We start from the raw sequence: 17,118 nt of genomic DNA, 5'->3' as shown, positions 1-17,118 counted from the left end.
CAGACTGTAAAATACCAGAACATGCATTGTTGAGAATGTGGCCTCAGTTAAGGTCCTGAGTAATGAAGTCATGATTCTAATGACCATCCCTCAGGTGAATTTTCTCTCAGGTTACTGGGGAAATTCCTTGATGTGAATCAACTAATAATATCTAACCCAGTCCTTCTCTGAATCTGAAGGGACTGTGCCAACAGGGCTGGACCCTGAGTCTTAGTTCCCTTGATCTGAGAGGTTTTGTGATTCAGGAGGATCTTCCTCACCACTGGCTAAGAGAATCTTTAATTCCTTCCCTGTAGAATTTCTCTAGGATAAGACAGCCAGTCAGCTATATAAGTAAGTCCTCCCACCTGTTTGGAGGCAGCCATGTCTCTTAGTACCTGGCTAAGAATGAATTTAATTGGGCCTCCTCCAATGGTTAAAAGTCTGACCAGTGTGTGTGTGTGTGTGTGTGTGTGTGTCCACACACACACACACACACACACACACACACACACATTTATATTAGCTGTGTGATCCTGGTAAGTCAATTCTCTGTACTTAAGGTCCCTTACTGCTTTGAGATGACCCTATGTTCTATGTTCATAGGTCTCTGAATTGTGACATTCTGTCTTCTATCATCCAAAGTCCTTTACAATTCCAAAATTCTGTCTACTCCCATTTTACATTTTTAAGGGCCCTCCCATCTTTGACATTGTTCTAAGGACCCTCTTGCCTGACATTCCATATTCACGCTCTGAAGTCCTTTCTAGACTGAAAAGTCTATTCAAGGGGTTAGTGAGATACAAATATAGTTTGGAATAGAAGAAAAAAGCATGCTCAATTAAAGAAAATATATGGTTTCCTTTGCCTTTCTCCCCGCCTTCTTCTCACAAGCCATCAATCTGCTTGAATCGGGCTTCATCTCAAACCTCTGTCTTCACTTTGGCAATTCCCATGGCAAAAGTTATGGAAATAACTGCGGAAAGGCATCATTGCTGCAAGGCAGCCACCTGGGTTATAGGCCTTTTTAAGGAAGGCAGCAATGCCCCAGAGACCTCAGGCTCAGCACTGAGAGAGTCATGCAAAGAAAAAGCTACCCCCCAGTCCAGCTCCCTGGGACTTTTCAAAAGCACTTGGTGAATTTTGACACTCCAAATCACTCCTCTAGCTACAAGGGTCTTGGAATACAAACTCTGCTTACCGCTGAGCCTTTTACTTCTCTGGAAAAAGAAGGGGTTGCTTCCCCTTCCTGCACTGTTGCAATAGTCATGTGGGTCCACAATAGAGCCAGCTACTTGCAGACTGAAAGGTGCCAGTGGGCAGAGCCAGTCTCAAGGCTGGGCAGTTTAGAGCTCCTGGAGAGAACCAGCTTCAGTTCCTACCCATTGCCAGAGGGAAGAACTCAGTCTGAGTCAGTGACAGGAATGATGTTTTCCAGGCCTCCTCATGGATGCTTTCCTGAAACTGCTTATTCTTTCCATTTCTCCCCTGTGTACCTAATTACCTTACACCTTCATTTATAGGCAACAGGGGGAAAGAGCTTGTCAACACTTTAAAGATTCAGCATCATCCTCATAGACTCATTGTAATAGCTAGAAAGAGCCATAGGGCAGGCCTGAAAACATAGAACATAAAATGTCAAACCTGGAAGGACCAGAAAGGAACTTAGAACATAGAATACTAAAACTGTGGGGACCCTTAGGATCAAACACCCACTGTGTCAGATCTACAAGAGATCTGACCCTACCAGAACACAGGCTCCTTGAGACCCAGACTCTTTTGGTCTTTGTAACTTGTAATGCCCAACACAGGCTCTAGCCCAGAGGAAGCATTAAATGTTTGCTGGATTAAATAGACTCCAGATCCTTAATTTTTCAGATTAGAAAACTGAGACCCAGGGAGAACTATTTTTTTTCCAAGTTTCCACGGCCTTATTAAAAGTAGAAGAATTGGGAATCCGAATCAGGTCTCCTGATTCCTAACTCAGAGCTCTCCTTACCATACCATACTGACAGCTCCCCAGAAGGAAGCTAAACCTAAGATAACCTCTAATAAGAGGTAATCTCTCCCCCTCATTTCTCATGCCAGTTTTATGGAGAAGATGGAGAAATGTGGATTAGACAATTGGAACTGGTTGAATGACTCAGCTTCAAGAGTAGTCATTAATAGTTTGATGTTAACTTTGGAGGGAGGTCTCCAGTGGAGGACCTCAGAGAGCTGTGCTCCTGTTCTGTTTAACATTTTTAATCAGTGACTTGGAGTGGACGTGCTTATCAAAATAGCAAATGACACAAAGCTATGAGGGATAGCTAACATGCTAGATGACAGTATCATGATGTAGGTGATAGAATGCATAAAAATCTATATAGGCTAAACTAAATCTAATTAGATGAAATTTGTTTTCGATAAATATAATTATTTTACTTGGACCAAAAATAAAACTGACTCTACTAGGTGTTAATTACATGGTTAAATCAAGTCGTTTATGTAAAAAATGAGCTGGAGGTTGTAGTGGACTGCAAACTCAATGTGTCAGTAATGTGATGCACTAATGCAATCTTAGATTAAAGCTTTGAGGGCTAGGAAATAGGTGATCTTCTCTGTTCTTCCATGGTCTGACCTTATCTGGAGTATAGTGTTCAGATCTGGGTGCCACAGTTCAGAAAGGGTAGTGAGAAATTAGAGAATGTCCAGAGGAAGGTCATCAGAATGGGAAAGAGCCTTGAGCCCATGCTGTATGAGGATTAATTGAAGAGACCAGGTAGGTTTAGCCTAGAAAAGAGAATACCTGGGGAGGGCAGGGGACATTGGGGGGTGGGGGAAGAGAAATTTGAAGGGAATCCATGTGAAAAACAGATTAGACTTGTTCTTTTAGACCCCCCAAAGGGATGAAAATGGGACTAACAGATAAAAGTTGAAAAGAAGCAGAATTAGGTTTTGTGTCAGGAAAAACTTTCCAACAATTGTTCATAAATGAAAAGGAATTCCCTGAGGAGTTAGATCAAAAGAGAAATTTGCTTTGAAAAGAATATTTAGCTAGCAAACAGTAGTCTTTATTTAGATGTTTATTCCCACCCCTTCCCTTCAAAGCCTCAGTACTTTGGCCTTCACTGGAGTTCTGTAGGCAGAAGCTAGATGACTACTTTGGGGGAATGGTATCATGGGGATTCTTTTTCAGGTATGGTGTAGACTAGTTGGCTGCTGGGGTAGCATTTAACTAAAAATTCTGAGATTTTGTGTCTAAATCCTGGGCAATCTAGCTAATCTCTCCCTCTGCATGTCTCCTGGGTTATCCCCCCAAGAATCCCCTAGTAGGGAGTTTTCCTTCTTTGTCTATTCTCTACCTAATTTGGACTTCAGTTAGGAAACTTGATGAAATTCAAATGGACATTTTGAGCAAATCCTTAACCTTGGGAGCTCTTGCTCTACATCTTTGGGTCACTGTGTCTGAGTCACAGCCAAGTTCCCAGAGTCTTAGAACCTGGCTTGCTTTGCTTTTTTATTTTAAGTCTTATTGAAGCCTTTTGTTTTTTACACACCTTTGTTGTTTTGTCATGTCTAACTCTTCATGACTCCATGGCCCATACTGTTTGTGGGATTTTCTAGGTAAAGATGCTGGAGTGGTATGCCAGTTCCTTCAACAGAGGTGATGTGACTTGCCCAAAGTCATTCAGCTAGTCAATGTCTGAGACCTGATTTGAACTTAGGTCTTTTGATGCCAGGCCCCAGCATTCTATCCACTGAACAATTCAATTACCTCTTTTTTTTAACACTATGAAAAAAAGCTTTAATGGTATTAACTATACAGTATTTGATGTCAAAAAAAAAACAGGAAACCATCAAGTATCTAATAATCTCTGTTTGTGGGGACATTTGATCCTAAATACATTTTTCTTTTTCTTGGGAAGGTGGCTTCATTCAGGATCCTCAAACATGGCTGTTCTGGAAGTCCCTCTCTTCTCGGGTTTCCGAGCTGACCTTGAAAGCCTAGAGCAGGTAAGCTGTTGAGCTGGGGCCCTCTGGATGGATGCACAAAGGGAAGCTGTACATGGCTAGGTTCCATGCCATCGGCAATTAGGGTTTAAAACAAAACAAAACAAAACACCTCCGTTGCTAAGAGCTATTTATTTTTAAGAGGATTGACAGACATTTTAAATCCAATTAGCACATTTCTATCACAAAGCTCAGCCTGGGTTCATTACTCTGCATGGATCACAGTAATTATATGATATACATTTGGAAACGCTAAAGAGCCAATGTGCTCTCCCAGGAGCTGTTTATGGCTTCCTAGGGGTCTGTACCATCTCCAACATCTGGATTGCATTTGAATGGAGGCTCTGTGTCTTGGAATTTTTGCCACCCCCTCCCTTTTTTTCCTTTCTTTCTGAGTGAATATCCCAGTCACTGCCCTGGCAAGCAGAGATGGACAGTGAGTAACCCTGAGAAGCCCCCAAGGGGCTATGTGCTAGGCTCCCCACAATCCTGCTTGGGGCAACCTTCTACTCTGGATGAAAGATCTCGTGATTCAGTCAGTGAGGGGCTCTTGAGCACTTATTCTGAATATGGTGCTGGGCAAAGCAGACAGATGAAAAGGAGGAAGGACCCAGAACCTAAGCTCATTTGAGCTTTACAACCACCCCAGTAATAGGGGAGGGGCAGGCTGGTATTATTCCTATCTTACAGTTGAGAAACTGTGACTTTTCTGAAGTGGCATTTGAATTCAATTCTTCCTATCTCCAGACCAGTGCTCCATCTACTGTGCCATCTACCTATCTCAAAAGCATCCTAAAGGGATGTCTTTAGTAATGCAAGGTTTTGTTGGGAATACAAAAATAAATGAAAAGATTAAAGTCACAGTTACCTAGCAAGGAGAACAGACAGACCTGGAGGGATTCCTGGGGGCCTGGAGGAGGTAGGACTTAGGATCTTGGGGATTCCTCATATTCTTCTTTCCCATCATTAATGAGCACTCATGAGTTTTACCTCCCCCCAAGAACCAAAGGGGATGAGGTCACTGCCCTTGTGACTCAGGAACCCCACTTGGAAAGACCATTCCTCAGTGCACACCTTATTCCTAAAGCTTGGATAATGCCTACAATTCAGATATATAGAGAGAAGGCAAGGGAAGAGGAGATCATTTCAAAAGGGGAAATATGGGGTGCATGAAGACAAGAAGAAATGTTCATGGGTTGCTCAGGGGAATAGTCGTAATTTGATCAGTCTGGTTATGAAATGGAGGATTTGTGGAGGACTAGAAAAGCAGGTTGGATAGAATTTCCAGTTTTGAGTGGCATGCCAAGTAATTTGGATTTTAGCCTGTAAGCATTGAGTACAAATGAATGAATAAAGCCCATGTCAAGCACTAAACCAAGAAGAGAGCAAAGAAAATGTGGCCTGGGGAGAAATGACCAGGTAGGAGCTTGGGGACAGCTTCCTACAAAAGGGGACATCTGAGCTGGACCTTCAAGGATGGGTAGCAGCTGAACAGCAAGAAGGACCTTAAACATATAGGTGACAACATGAGCAGAGACAGAGATGCCCCATCCCAGAGACCTTCTACAACAATTTTTTCCCTGTAGCTTCTCCTAGAGTCTCTGCCCAAGCATGCCAGGACTGGAGAGTTCACCATCTTATTCTGAGGCAGCCTATTCCATTGTTGCACAGTGCTTATCATTAAATGTTCTTTTTTATGTTAAACTAAATTTGCCAACAAATGATTTGTCCCCATCATTCCTCCTTCCACCTTCTGGAGCAAGCTCATGTCTTGTCCTTCTTCCATGTAAGAGCCCTTCAAATGCTTGAAGAGAGCTGATATTTTCTTCCCAAAGTTTTTCTTTTCAAGGCCTTTTTCCTCTCCTGTTGTGACCTCCTCTAGAGGTCACCATCTGATCACCATCCTCTAGAGACTCTCTTCCTTCTTCTACCACTTCAGAGGAGCATAGATAAGAGGGGCATAGGCTATAGCTAACCCACCTTCTACGTGTTCCCCAAATTGGAACTGACTTTTACCAGAGGGGAGGAATTTTGCTGCTCTAGATCTAAAATCATAAAAGTTCTTCCAGCATGATGAATCCCACACACCCTAATATAGCTCTAGAACTTGGACCTCCCAATAGCAGCTTCTGGGCCTACAGCTCCCTCTGAGATTGTACCTGAGCAAAGGGCCCCCCTTCTCTGTGGCTCCCTCTTCTTACCGCTTGGTTATTGTTAGGTTTGGTCATTGGCCATTGTCTTTCCTTTTATGCCAGGATCCTCCACGAGTGCCACACCCTCATTTTCTCCCCCACTTTTTTTCCATGTCTTTATCTCTACCTTTTTCTTTTTATTTGTCTCTCTCTGCACTGTCTCACTGTCTCTGCAACATCCCTTTCTCTGTCATCAGGTAGAATGATTTGCAGCCAGGGGCTTTTCCACCCTATGGAAAACTTTGGTGTTTCAATGATGAGTCTACTGCCCCTGGCTCTGCACAAAATGACATGACCATGTACTGACAACATTGAGTGTCCCCAAGAAAATGAGACTTCAGCTGGCCAAAGTCCTTTCCAGGGGTTTCAGCCTTCCAGATCATCAGAGGAGTGTGCTAAATAGTCTCTCCCTAAAAGATCCCCCAGTCACAAGGACAGTTATACCCACTTCCTGCCTGGTTCCAGGGGAGGTAAAACTTATACTTGCTCATTAATGATTATTATACAACTTTTATAGCTGTGCCTCGACTGGGAATTCCTAAGCTCATAATGTGGGAAAGGCTGGCTTGGCTGCCTCACAGCCACATCCATTTTGTACCTTGGAAGTACCTGGTTCGCTCTGGGCTCCACATGGGTCTGTTTCATTGCCCTGACATTTATAAGGAAATGGCTCCATTCCTAGGAGTTACAGGGACTGTCTGAGACTCCTCCCTCATCCTTTATGGGCATTCTGGGTCAACTCGGGACAGGATGTCTGCCAGCATTAGGCACGGTCCATGGGGAGCAGCCATCAGGAGGCTGTGGTCACCTTGCTGGAAACAGTAACACATAGTTGTAGGTCCCTTCAGTGAATGCTTTGGGTGGGGTGGGGGAGTTGGACATAGGAGCCCATAGCCCGAAGGGGAAATTTCTGCTTCAGGAATCTTTCTGAATGGCCTCTCTTATTTGGGTCAGGACTAAAGTACACTAAAGTACACCTTTTTCCAAAATTCTTTCCCTCCTTTGAGGCTAACTGTGGCCCAGCTCCTCCAGGAGGACTACCCTGCGTAGTCCAGTGCACAGGTCTTATCTTGCTGGCATTTCCAACAATCAGCATCTGCCAGAATATTGTGACAGTGGATGGTGCCAGTGTTTCCACAGCAGGGCTTAGGGATGCCAGTGATTCTTGGCCTATCGAATTCATGGGCCCGTGAAGTCCTCTTCCACAGAGCCTTCGTTGATGCTCCCGGTCAATAACCCAGCACTTCAGTGTACAGCTCTCCAATCTAACCGATATATTATATATTGTGTTCTGGAGTGATCTGGATTTGTGTCTTATCCTCTTACTGGACTGTGAGTTCTAGGACAAGGACTATCTTATCAAGTCCTGCTTCTGATGCTAACTATTTGTACAGCCTTGTATGTTTAGCCAGCCTGTCCTCAGTTCCCTCATCTATTGGGATATGAGAAGGCTTGATATGAAAAGAGCATCATAGTGGCAATAGTGTTTAGTGATGAAATGAGAAAGTGCTTGCAGGAGAGACAGCTGTAAAGAATGGACAGTATAGGGACATGTTTTTTTCTGGACCTTCTTTTGGTATGTGGAGAGTGTATCTTGTTCCCCTGAGATTTGTCCCGCACCACAGCACGTGTCCCCATCTACAGAAGCAAGTGATCATGAAGTGGCAAAGACAAAGTCGGTCTAGCAGTGCCTGTCTGAATTGTTCCATCAGCTTCTGGGCCTTGGAAAGTCCCTCACACTCAACCATAGCATTCACAAATTCTTATAACTATAAGGAACCTTAGATTTTCTGAAGCAAAACTCTCCTTTTACAAAGGAGGAGAGTGGGGATTTGCCTATTGTTACAGTAGACTTGTAGCAGAACTGAGACCTGGACCTGTGTTTCCTGATCCCTGATCTCTGCCTCTCTCCTTGGCTGCCATAGGTAGTGTTTCAGTGCTCGTGTTCATGAGTTCTGTGTCCCTCACCAGAATGTAAGCTTCCTGAGAGACACCAAGCCTATTCTCCCCTGGTTTCCACCAGCAGCAACTAGGGCAAAGTTGGGAACTTTGAGTTGCTCAGTAAGTACTGATTGAGGAAAAGAAAAAGTATTTCCGCCCATTTTTTGCTGATCATTTCCACTGAAGGGTTACTTTAGAAATTTTCTAGTTCCTCTGAGAATGGGCAAACTCCCTGACAGATTTAGTTTTAAATGCAAACACTGTCTCATAAGAGCAGTCAAGTCAAAATAATTTGAACATTGGGAAGAAGTGATCTCTCCATCTTGAAATTCATTCTAGAGAAGAGAATAATGATTTGTAGTTGGTATGCTTTCAAAGGGTTCAGGGAAAGGATCCAATGATCTAAAATTGTCTAAAGGAAGACAGAACGAGAAGCCCCCAGGGATGAAATTAGCTAAAGAACTTGAAGTGGTTCCATGGGAAACTCAGTGGCCAACTTAGACAATGACCAACAGACCGATGGACAGAAGATACAAAAGAGAGGGCATCGGGAGAGAGAGAGAGAGGGCATGGAGGGTGAACACAAAAATATAACTATTTTTAAAAAAAAGCACAGCTATTGCTGAGTAGTCTGATAATGAAGGCATTAAGAAACAAAAGGACTTTTATCACCATTAAGGAAAGAAAAGGAAGATCAAAGAGGGACTGGAACTCAGCAAGCTGAAGTCATCTACACATAATTTTGTCTTCTAGTGACCCTCATGAGTGGGTTGCCAAGCCCAAGTAAATGATTACTTGCTCAGGGACCCAAGAGATAATGGCAGATGTGCTTGCTGAACTCCCATTCCCTTGCCATAGGATCAGAGTAGGGCAAATGTCCCAATCTTTAAGAAGAGAGTAGAACCCATTAATTCCCTGGTGAACTTGGCTTCAATGCCTGGAAAAATTTTAGGAGGCAACATGAAGTTATAATTTTGGAGCATTCAGAAGGAGACACACTACTCACCTGGCTTCATTAAGAGATCACTCCAGATTAAACACATTGCCTTCTTAAATGGGATAGACTTGTAGACCAGAGGAATGTCATAGACCTCCTCTATTTATATATCCATAAAGTATGTGACATGCTCTTCTTAATGGATTGACATCAACACATAGAGACGTCTCTTAGGGCACCTAAGACATCTGTCCTTGGACCTATACTAGTAAATTTTGTCAAGGACTTGGAAAAAGGCATATATAAAAAAGGGAATAAGCATTTATAGAGTCCCTACTATAGAATCCTGGCATTGTACTAAGTGATTTTTTAAAAATAAAATGAATATTATCTCATTTGATTTTCACCACAATTCTGAGAGGTAGATGCTATTTTAATCCCCATTTTACAGATGAGAAAACTGAGGCAAATAGAAGTTAAGTGACTTGCTCAGGGATCACATGGTCAATGTTTGAGGTAGGGTTTGAACTTAGTTCTTCCTGACTCCAGGTTTAGCACAGTATCCAGTCTTCAAGGCACCTCTGTATTTATGACATACTTAACCAAATTTACAGGTGGCACAAAACTGATAGAAATAGCCAATACCTTAAATAACCAGAACAGGATCCAAAAAAATCTCCATAGGCTAAAACAATGGCCCATGTCTAATAAGATGAAATTTCATTAAAAGAATTGAAGGTTTTTTTAATCAGTAGAAACATATAGTTAAATAATTTATATTATTAAAAAAAATGGGGTGTATCAGTAGCCAGTCTGCTCTGAATGAGTCAATGGTGTGGTAGCCAAAATGCTGATGCAACTAAACTGGATTTAAATATGGGTGGTACAAAATCACCAGCCTCGCTTTCTCCTCCAGAGTCTTCTGGATCCAGTGGTAAGACATAGATCAGGTAGACTGGAGATAACCTAGCTGCAGTGGGAGAGCTTGGCCTTGTCAAGTTTAGGTCTTTCCCAGGTCTCAGTATGTCTGAGGCAATGCCCATTCAGTGATGAAGGCTAGCTAAGAAATGAGGCAAAAAATCAGAATCAACTTTTACCTTATCAAAAAAAAAAAATCAGTCTAGGAAGGGAGAATGACCAAAATTGAAACAATTGCTATTTACACTCACTCTGAGTCATCAAAGTCCAAATGATGACCAAATGAGACTTGGACTGGGACCTGTTGTTAGCCAATGAACAAGAGCCAGAGTGATTTGGGTTTAAGACATAGTTTAAAAAAAGATCTAATCTGTAAACCCCAAGATATCTTTGCAAGGCTTTAGCAATCAAAATTTATATTTTGATTCATGGGACTCTCAGGAACACAGAGATGTTTAGTTGCAAGTGTCTGAAGGTTTCCATGAGGAAGAATGGTTAGGCTTTTTTCTGCTCAGCCTCACGGAACAGAAAAGAATAAATATGAGAAAGTCACAAAGGTAGATCTATGCTGAATAGGAAGAAAAACTTCTATCAACCAGAACCATACAAAAACTGAAGAAGTCCTTGCCAGGATCCAATACAGCCTTGGACTTGATGGCTCCTGGGGTCCCCCCAGTCCAGAGGGTTTGTGATTCCAGAAGTCTGTGGATGAATTCTACCCATGGGCATCACATTACTTTTGGGGTTCAGGGACATTTTTCCCCAGTTGCATTCTCTCCCATACAGCATCTTTATCCCCCAGCTTGCTTCCAGAAGAGTAGAAAAGGAATGTGTATCAACTTTAACCTTTTGTGTTTTTTCAGTTACTGATGAACAAGCAGATTGGTCTCAAAAGATATGAAGTTGAAGGAAGGAAAGTCCTTTTCTATTTTGATGAGGTAATCAATCACAGTTCCTTGGTCTGTCTCCAGAGAGCTCCTCTTTCTCTTTGCCCACAACAACCTCATGACATGAGCTTGATGAAACCAAGGCTCCACAATACATGGGGGAAACGGCTTTTGTTTTTCTTGCCTTCTCATTGGGAGGGGGATGGGAAGTGGGGGATGGGGTGGAAAGAGAAATTTTAGGAACTGAAAATAAAATTGAATTTAACTACATTTAAGAAATGAGGGGGGCGGCTAGGTGGTGCAGTGGATAGAGCACTGGCCTTGGAGTCAGGGGTACCTGAGGTTCAAATCCGGTCTCAGACACTTAATAATTACGTAGTTGTGTGGCCTTGGGCAAGCCACTTAACCCCATTACCTTGCAAAATCTAAAAAAAAAAGAAAGAAAGAAAGAAAGAAAGAAAGAAAGAAAGAAAGAAAGAAAGAAAGAAAGAGAGAGAAATGAGGGGGCGGCTAGGTGGTGTAGTGGATAAAGCATGGGCCCTGGAGTCAGGAGTACCTGAGTTCAAATCAGGTCTCAGACACTTAATAATTACCTAGCTGTGTGGCCTTGGGCAAGCCACTTAACTCCATTTGCCTTGCAAAAACCTAAAAAAAAAAATGAGGCTTCATCCACATTATGCAACCTATAAACGCCAGTCAGAGCTCAATATAAGACTTACTGACTCTAAATCCAATCTTCTTTCCACCCTGAGATTGAATCTAGGCTTCAGGAGACTTAAGATCTGTGAATTTGGCTAAGTCATTTAACATCAGTACCTCAGTTCTTTCATCTGTGAAAAAAATTAACTATGGCTGTAATCTATATCACTGGGAACATTGTGAGGAAAGTGCCACAGAAATGTGAATTATTACCACTAGCTTAAGGGAAGGCACTGAAGTTCTATAGTAGTAGTAGTAGTAGTAGTAGTAATAGTTGTCGTCGTCATTGTAGTAGTAGTAGTAGTAATAGTAGTAATAATAATAATAACTAACATTTATTTGTTAGTGTATTAGGTACTATACTAAGCACTTTCAAATAATATCTCATTTGATCCCCACAACAGCCTCAGGATGTATTACTATTAGTCTCATTTTATAGATTAGGAAACTGAGACAGAGATTAAATGATTTACCCAGCGTCACACAGCTGCTAAGTACCTGAGACTGGATTTGGACTCGTCTTTCTGATTCCAGGCCAACACTCTGTTTGTGGTACCACAAGCTACCTCAGTTGTTTTGATTTTATCTGTCAAGGGGGAACTAATAAAAACCTACTTGCTCTGTAAATATTGGGATATATCTTGATATCAGAAATGCAAAGAAAGTGTTGTATACATTCAGTTCAATACCTCTAGCTTGTGTTATGTGCATAGTAATGTTAGTTCTTGACCTCAGTGCTGGGTGCCTACAAAGTTAAAAAGGAGACTTCTGCCCCCAGCAGTTTACATTAGAAAGTATACTGTCCAATACAGTGTTTCCACAGATGGTTAAATACAAAAAAAAAGCTCAATAAACAGAGACCACTAACAAATGGCGGAATCAAAAATTAGTTTGTGGTATAACAATAGCAATAATAGTTTCACATTTATGTAATATTTTACAATTAAAACTCATTTTTTTAACTGTGTATCACTGGGTCCCTTCAAAACCCCATGAGATACAGAATTATAATCCAAGTTTTACAGAATCAACTAAGCAAAATCATTTCATGGGCATTCAAAGGCAACAATTATTTTTTAAATGGAAAAGATCTGTAATCACTCCAACAAACTTTTCATCATCAATGACAGTGGAACCACCACTCTGGAGCTCTAACATCCCAGTACAGAATCTACTTATAAGGAAAATAATAATGGCACTAAAGTATACAAGGAGATTAGACAAAATGTAGATGAGAAAAGATGCAACAGTTAGTATCCTAAAGATCTGATATTCAAGGTTTTTGAAGAAATAGATATTATATAGGCTTGGAAAAAATCTTGGACCTTATTAATACCAAAAAAGGCAGCTAAGAACACATCAGCAACTGCTGACCTATATGCCTACCATGCTAACTATACAAATATATGTGTTCTTGAGATACAAATGGATAGTATTAAAGTCCTGGTAGGGACTAAAAAGTTTAGAAAATTTAAGATTATCAATTGTTGATTATGAAAACACATTTCCTCTAGTAGAGCAAATGAGACCTTAAAGACTCTTTTCTATGGGCAAGCCACTTAACCCTATTTGCCTTGCAAAAACTAAAAAACAAAAAACAAAAAAAAAACCCTCTCTTCTAACAGTGTCTCTCATTCCTACAGAAAAATTGTTCAAGAAGGATTTAGCAACAAAAATTACCATATTTAGGACTCTCTGAGGAAGTGGATTGGTGGTTCAGTGGGTAGAGCAGTAGGGCAGGACCTAAATTCAAAATCAGCCTCAGATAATTACTAGCTGTGAAAACTTGAGCAAGTCATTTAGCTTCTCTTTGCTTTAATTCACTGGAAAAGAAAATGGCAAATCACTCCACTATGTTTGCCAAACCCCATGGACAATATGATTCACAGGGTCAAAACAAGTTGTATGCAACTGAACAACAGCAAAGTAAGCTGTGGTGATAAACATCAAGCAAGATACATAATGCATAAGGGAAATAGATGCTTACCAAAAGCATTTTGTGTGGCAGATTCTGTGCAGGCTTAAAGTTGAAAAGAATTTGCTTGTGAATGGTGAGGTCCTCCAGATGTTCCTTGTAGAGGACATTGTGCTTGGTGACATCAAGCCTTAGAACACTGCAGAGGTTCCTGAAAAATACATGTAACCACTTAGTGGAATTAGGCCTGACTGTCCATATAAGAAAGACCAAATGGATGAAAAATGTCTAGTATGTAAATTATAATATACATGTGGATGGAAATTGTATAGCCTGTCCATCAGAATGTATATCTGAGACAGACAATACAGATAGATAATAAGTTCAACCTGGAATTAAACAGAAAGAGGAAAGCAGAATGAAGTGCCTCTAGGAAATTGCAGAACCCCTTTAAGGATCCCATCTTCTCAAAAAATAAAAACCTACATTTTAATATGAACATTCTTCTAAGGTATCTATATGCCATTGAGTCTCTGAAGAATTAAAAAATAAGGGGCAACTAGGTGGTACAGTAGGGCAACTAGGTGGCGCAGTGGATACAGCACCGGTCCTGGAGTCAGGAGGACCTGAGTTCAAATCCAGTCTCAGACACTTCATAATCACCTAGCTGTGTGGCTTTGGGCAAGCCACTTAACCCCCATTGCCTTGCCAAAAAATAACTTAAAAAAAGAATTAAAAAATAAGTTTCACAGAAAGGACAATAGAGAGGTACATGATGAGTGTCATCCAGCAATGAGGAACTCCAAAGAATAGGATTAAAAATGTCATTAAGGAACCATGTAATAAGAAGAGAAGATATATTGATCATGTGTCAAGGCAAGAAATTATAAATAGATGAAGAGAGTGTGCCACCAGTACCCTTGGAATACATAGGAAAAAATGAGAAAGACCTCTAGCACATTGTGGAATATATGGATGAGAATTATACAGGTTGAGCAGGCATGAATGTGGCCATTTGAGGGGGGGGTAGGTTTTTTTTTTTTTTGCAAGGCAAATGGGGTTAAGTGGCTTGCCCAAGGCTACACAGCTAGGTAATTATGAAGTGTCTGAGACCGGATTTGAACCCAGGTACTCCTGACTCCAGGGCTGGTGCTTTATCCACTACGCCACGTAGCCGCCCCTGAATGTGGCCATTTGCATCACTGATTGGCACTCCCAAGTTCATGAGTTTGCAGATCCTTTTGAGTATTTTACAGATTCCTCCATTAAAGTCCTCCTAGGCACCATATTTACACGAAAGTGACTTTGAGTCCTGGAAGGGCTTACCACCTTATAAACCCAGTGACAAATTCAGTTCCTCAAGGATGAGTTTCATTAAGGGTGGTGATCCCGGTTCCCCATCCCCTCCTCCTGGAGATTCTAACCTCCCTTGAGGGCATAACACACTTATCTCCTCATTCTCCATCTCTCCAGCTGCCTTGCCACCCAGACCAGAAAGCATACTCTGAAGGACTTAATGCTTTCATCTCCCACTCTCTGTTAATTATTTCCTATTTATCTTATAAATATAGCTTGCTTTGTATGTATTTGCTTGCATGTTCCCTTTCCTATTAGATTTTAAGCTCCTTCAGGGTAGGGATTGTCTTTAGCCTCTTTTTCGTATCTTCCAGGGCCTAACACAGTATCTAAGTGTTGATTGAGATTATCATTGCTTCATATGTAGCCCACTATATCAGAACAAATGTTCCAACCATGCTCCAGATTTTTTCCTCCCACAATCTTCTCTATAGTCTCTGTATCCTCTGCCCCCCTCCCCTACCACAACTTTCTAATTCTGGATTCCCAATCAAAGCAATGTGCTATTGCTACCTGAAAGGGTGGGTCACTCAACTCACCATCCCAGTAACTTTTCAAGCCAAAATACTCCTCTCCCCACCACTCCCCAATATGTACTGTTTCCCTCCATTAGAATGAGTTTCAAGGGCAGGAACTATCTTTACTTTGGGATTTTTTTAATCCACAAAGGCTTAGAACACTGCTTGGGATTTAGCAAGTGCTAAATGAATGCTTGTTCATTCACTCATTCATTCCACTTCCCTGCCTAATCTCTCTTGCTCCATCTTTAACCCCCCAATCATAAGTGTCCCAGTCTATGTGCTGGGCCTTATTCTTTTCTTTCTACACTTACTCCCATACTGATCTCTCCAGCTCCCAGATGACTCCCAAATCTATGTATCCAGTTCTGTGTCCCACATTACCAAGTAATTGGTAGATCTTTTCCTGAATGTTGCACAGGCATATCAAACTCAGCATGCCCAGAACTTACTGTCTTTCCCTCTAAACTTTCCTCACTTCCCTGATGTTCTGGTTTCTGTTGATGCCAGCGTGCTCCTTGGTTACCTAGGTTTTTAATCTCTTTAGTTATCCTCGACTTTCCTTTCTTCCTTATCCTCATATCTAAGCAATATGCCAAGTCCCTTCTGGTCTATTATAACCTCCCTAATTCTCCTTCTATCCATTCCTATGACTGCACCGTAGTTCTGACTTTTATCACTCTGACAGCCTCCTAATTGCTCTCCCAGCTTCCAGTCTCTTCATTTCCAATCCAATGGCTACTGAAATCAAGACCCGCCTAAGGACCACATCCCTCCCTGACTCAGAAAATATATTGTCCCCTGTTGCCTCTAGAATAAAATATGGGTTCCTCGCCCTAGTATGTGAAGACTTAGCTTCATATCTCAATTGTTCCTATTTATGCACTTTTCTGTTTTAGTCAAACTGGCCCACTGCCTGACCTGTAGACTTGAGTGCCGATCCAGTGTTAGCTTTCTCCATTTATTTAGATTACATTGATGACTTATCTGCACCTGTTCTCATCTCCTTCGATAGAATGAAATCTCACAGGCAAGAGCTCCCCTTCACTCTTCTGCTGCTGTCCTTGTGAACATTAGGCTTTGAATTGAATTGAAGCACCAGCAGAAAGTTGACTAAGAGAGGATGAATTTCTTCATTGCCAGAATTCCAGGATGACAGGCACCAGTGAACTTTGGGATTAACTTAAATAAGAGATCCTTGAAGTCTTGATTTTGGGGAAATGGAGACTTAGAAACGAGATTCTATAATCTTTAGACTCCAAATCCCCAAATACATTGCTCCTTGATTGTTGGTATCTACTTTATCCTGAATAGAAATCATCTCCTTTGGTGAAAACAAGCATCTGATTTCTCTCTTTGTTGAAGTCTCAGACATTTCTTCATGTGCTATCTATATAATCAGGCCTAGAGCCGCTGACAGCTAGGGCTAACCTCAGACCATTCTTCCATAGATTCCAAGCCAGTGCTTGACCTGTGTGCAATTCCAGGCCTTCCGAGAGTACATTGTTGGGAAGACTGCCCCCATGCCAATCATTGTGTATGACTACTATGAGCCAGGTAGGTCCTTCAAAGAATGGTCAGCCACCCTGTACCTTCCTGAGTTGCTGCTGCTTTGAACAGACCTAACCTTTTCTACTTTCTCTCCATATAGCATTTGAAGCAACTCGCTTCTATAATGTCAGTGAGAGCAGCCCCCTGGCCAGGGAACTGTGTGATGGACCCACTTGCAATGAGGTGGAAAGTTCAGCCAGTCAAGGACCTGGTAAGTCTTCTGGCACTTGGA

At 41.6% G+C, this 17,118-nt stretch overlaps 1 protein-coding gene across 1 annotated transcript in view; it reads left to right on the top strand.

Annotated features, from left to right (window-relative positions):
- CPAMD8 (C3 and PZP like alpha-2-macroglobulin domain containing 8) overlaps positions 1-17,118 on the top strand; it is a 160,501-nt gene that overhangs the window by 131,928 nt on the left and 11,455 nt on the right. Inside the window, exons 36-39 of the mRNA XM_074202217.1 lie at positions 3,888-3,975; positions 10,824-10,898; positions 16,787-16,892; positions 16,987-17,097. Coding sequence (XP_074058318.1) covers positions 3,888-3,975; positions 10,824-10,898; positions 16,787-16,892; positions 16,987-17,097 — 380 coding nt within the window. The remainder of the gene's footprint in view (positions 1-3,887; positions 3,976-10,823; positions 10,899-16,786; positions 16,893-16,986; positions 17,098-17,118) is intronic.

The sequence above is a fragment of the Macrotis lagotis genome, chromosome X, assembly GCF_037893015.1.
Source record: "Macrotis lagotis isolate mMagLag1 chromosome X, bilby.v1.9.chrom.fasta, whole genome shotgun sequence".
NCBI lineage: Eukaryota > Metazoa > Chordata > Mammalia > Peramelemorphia > Peramelidae > Macrotis > Macrotis lagotis.
This window is presented reverse-complemented; position numbering and strand designations above follow the sequence as displayed.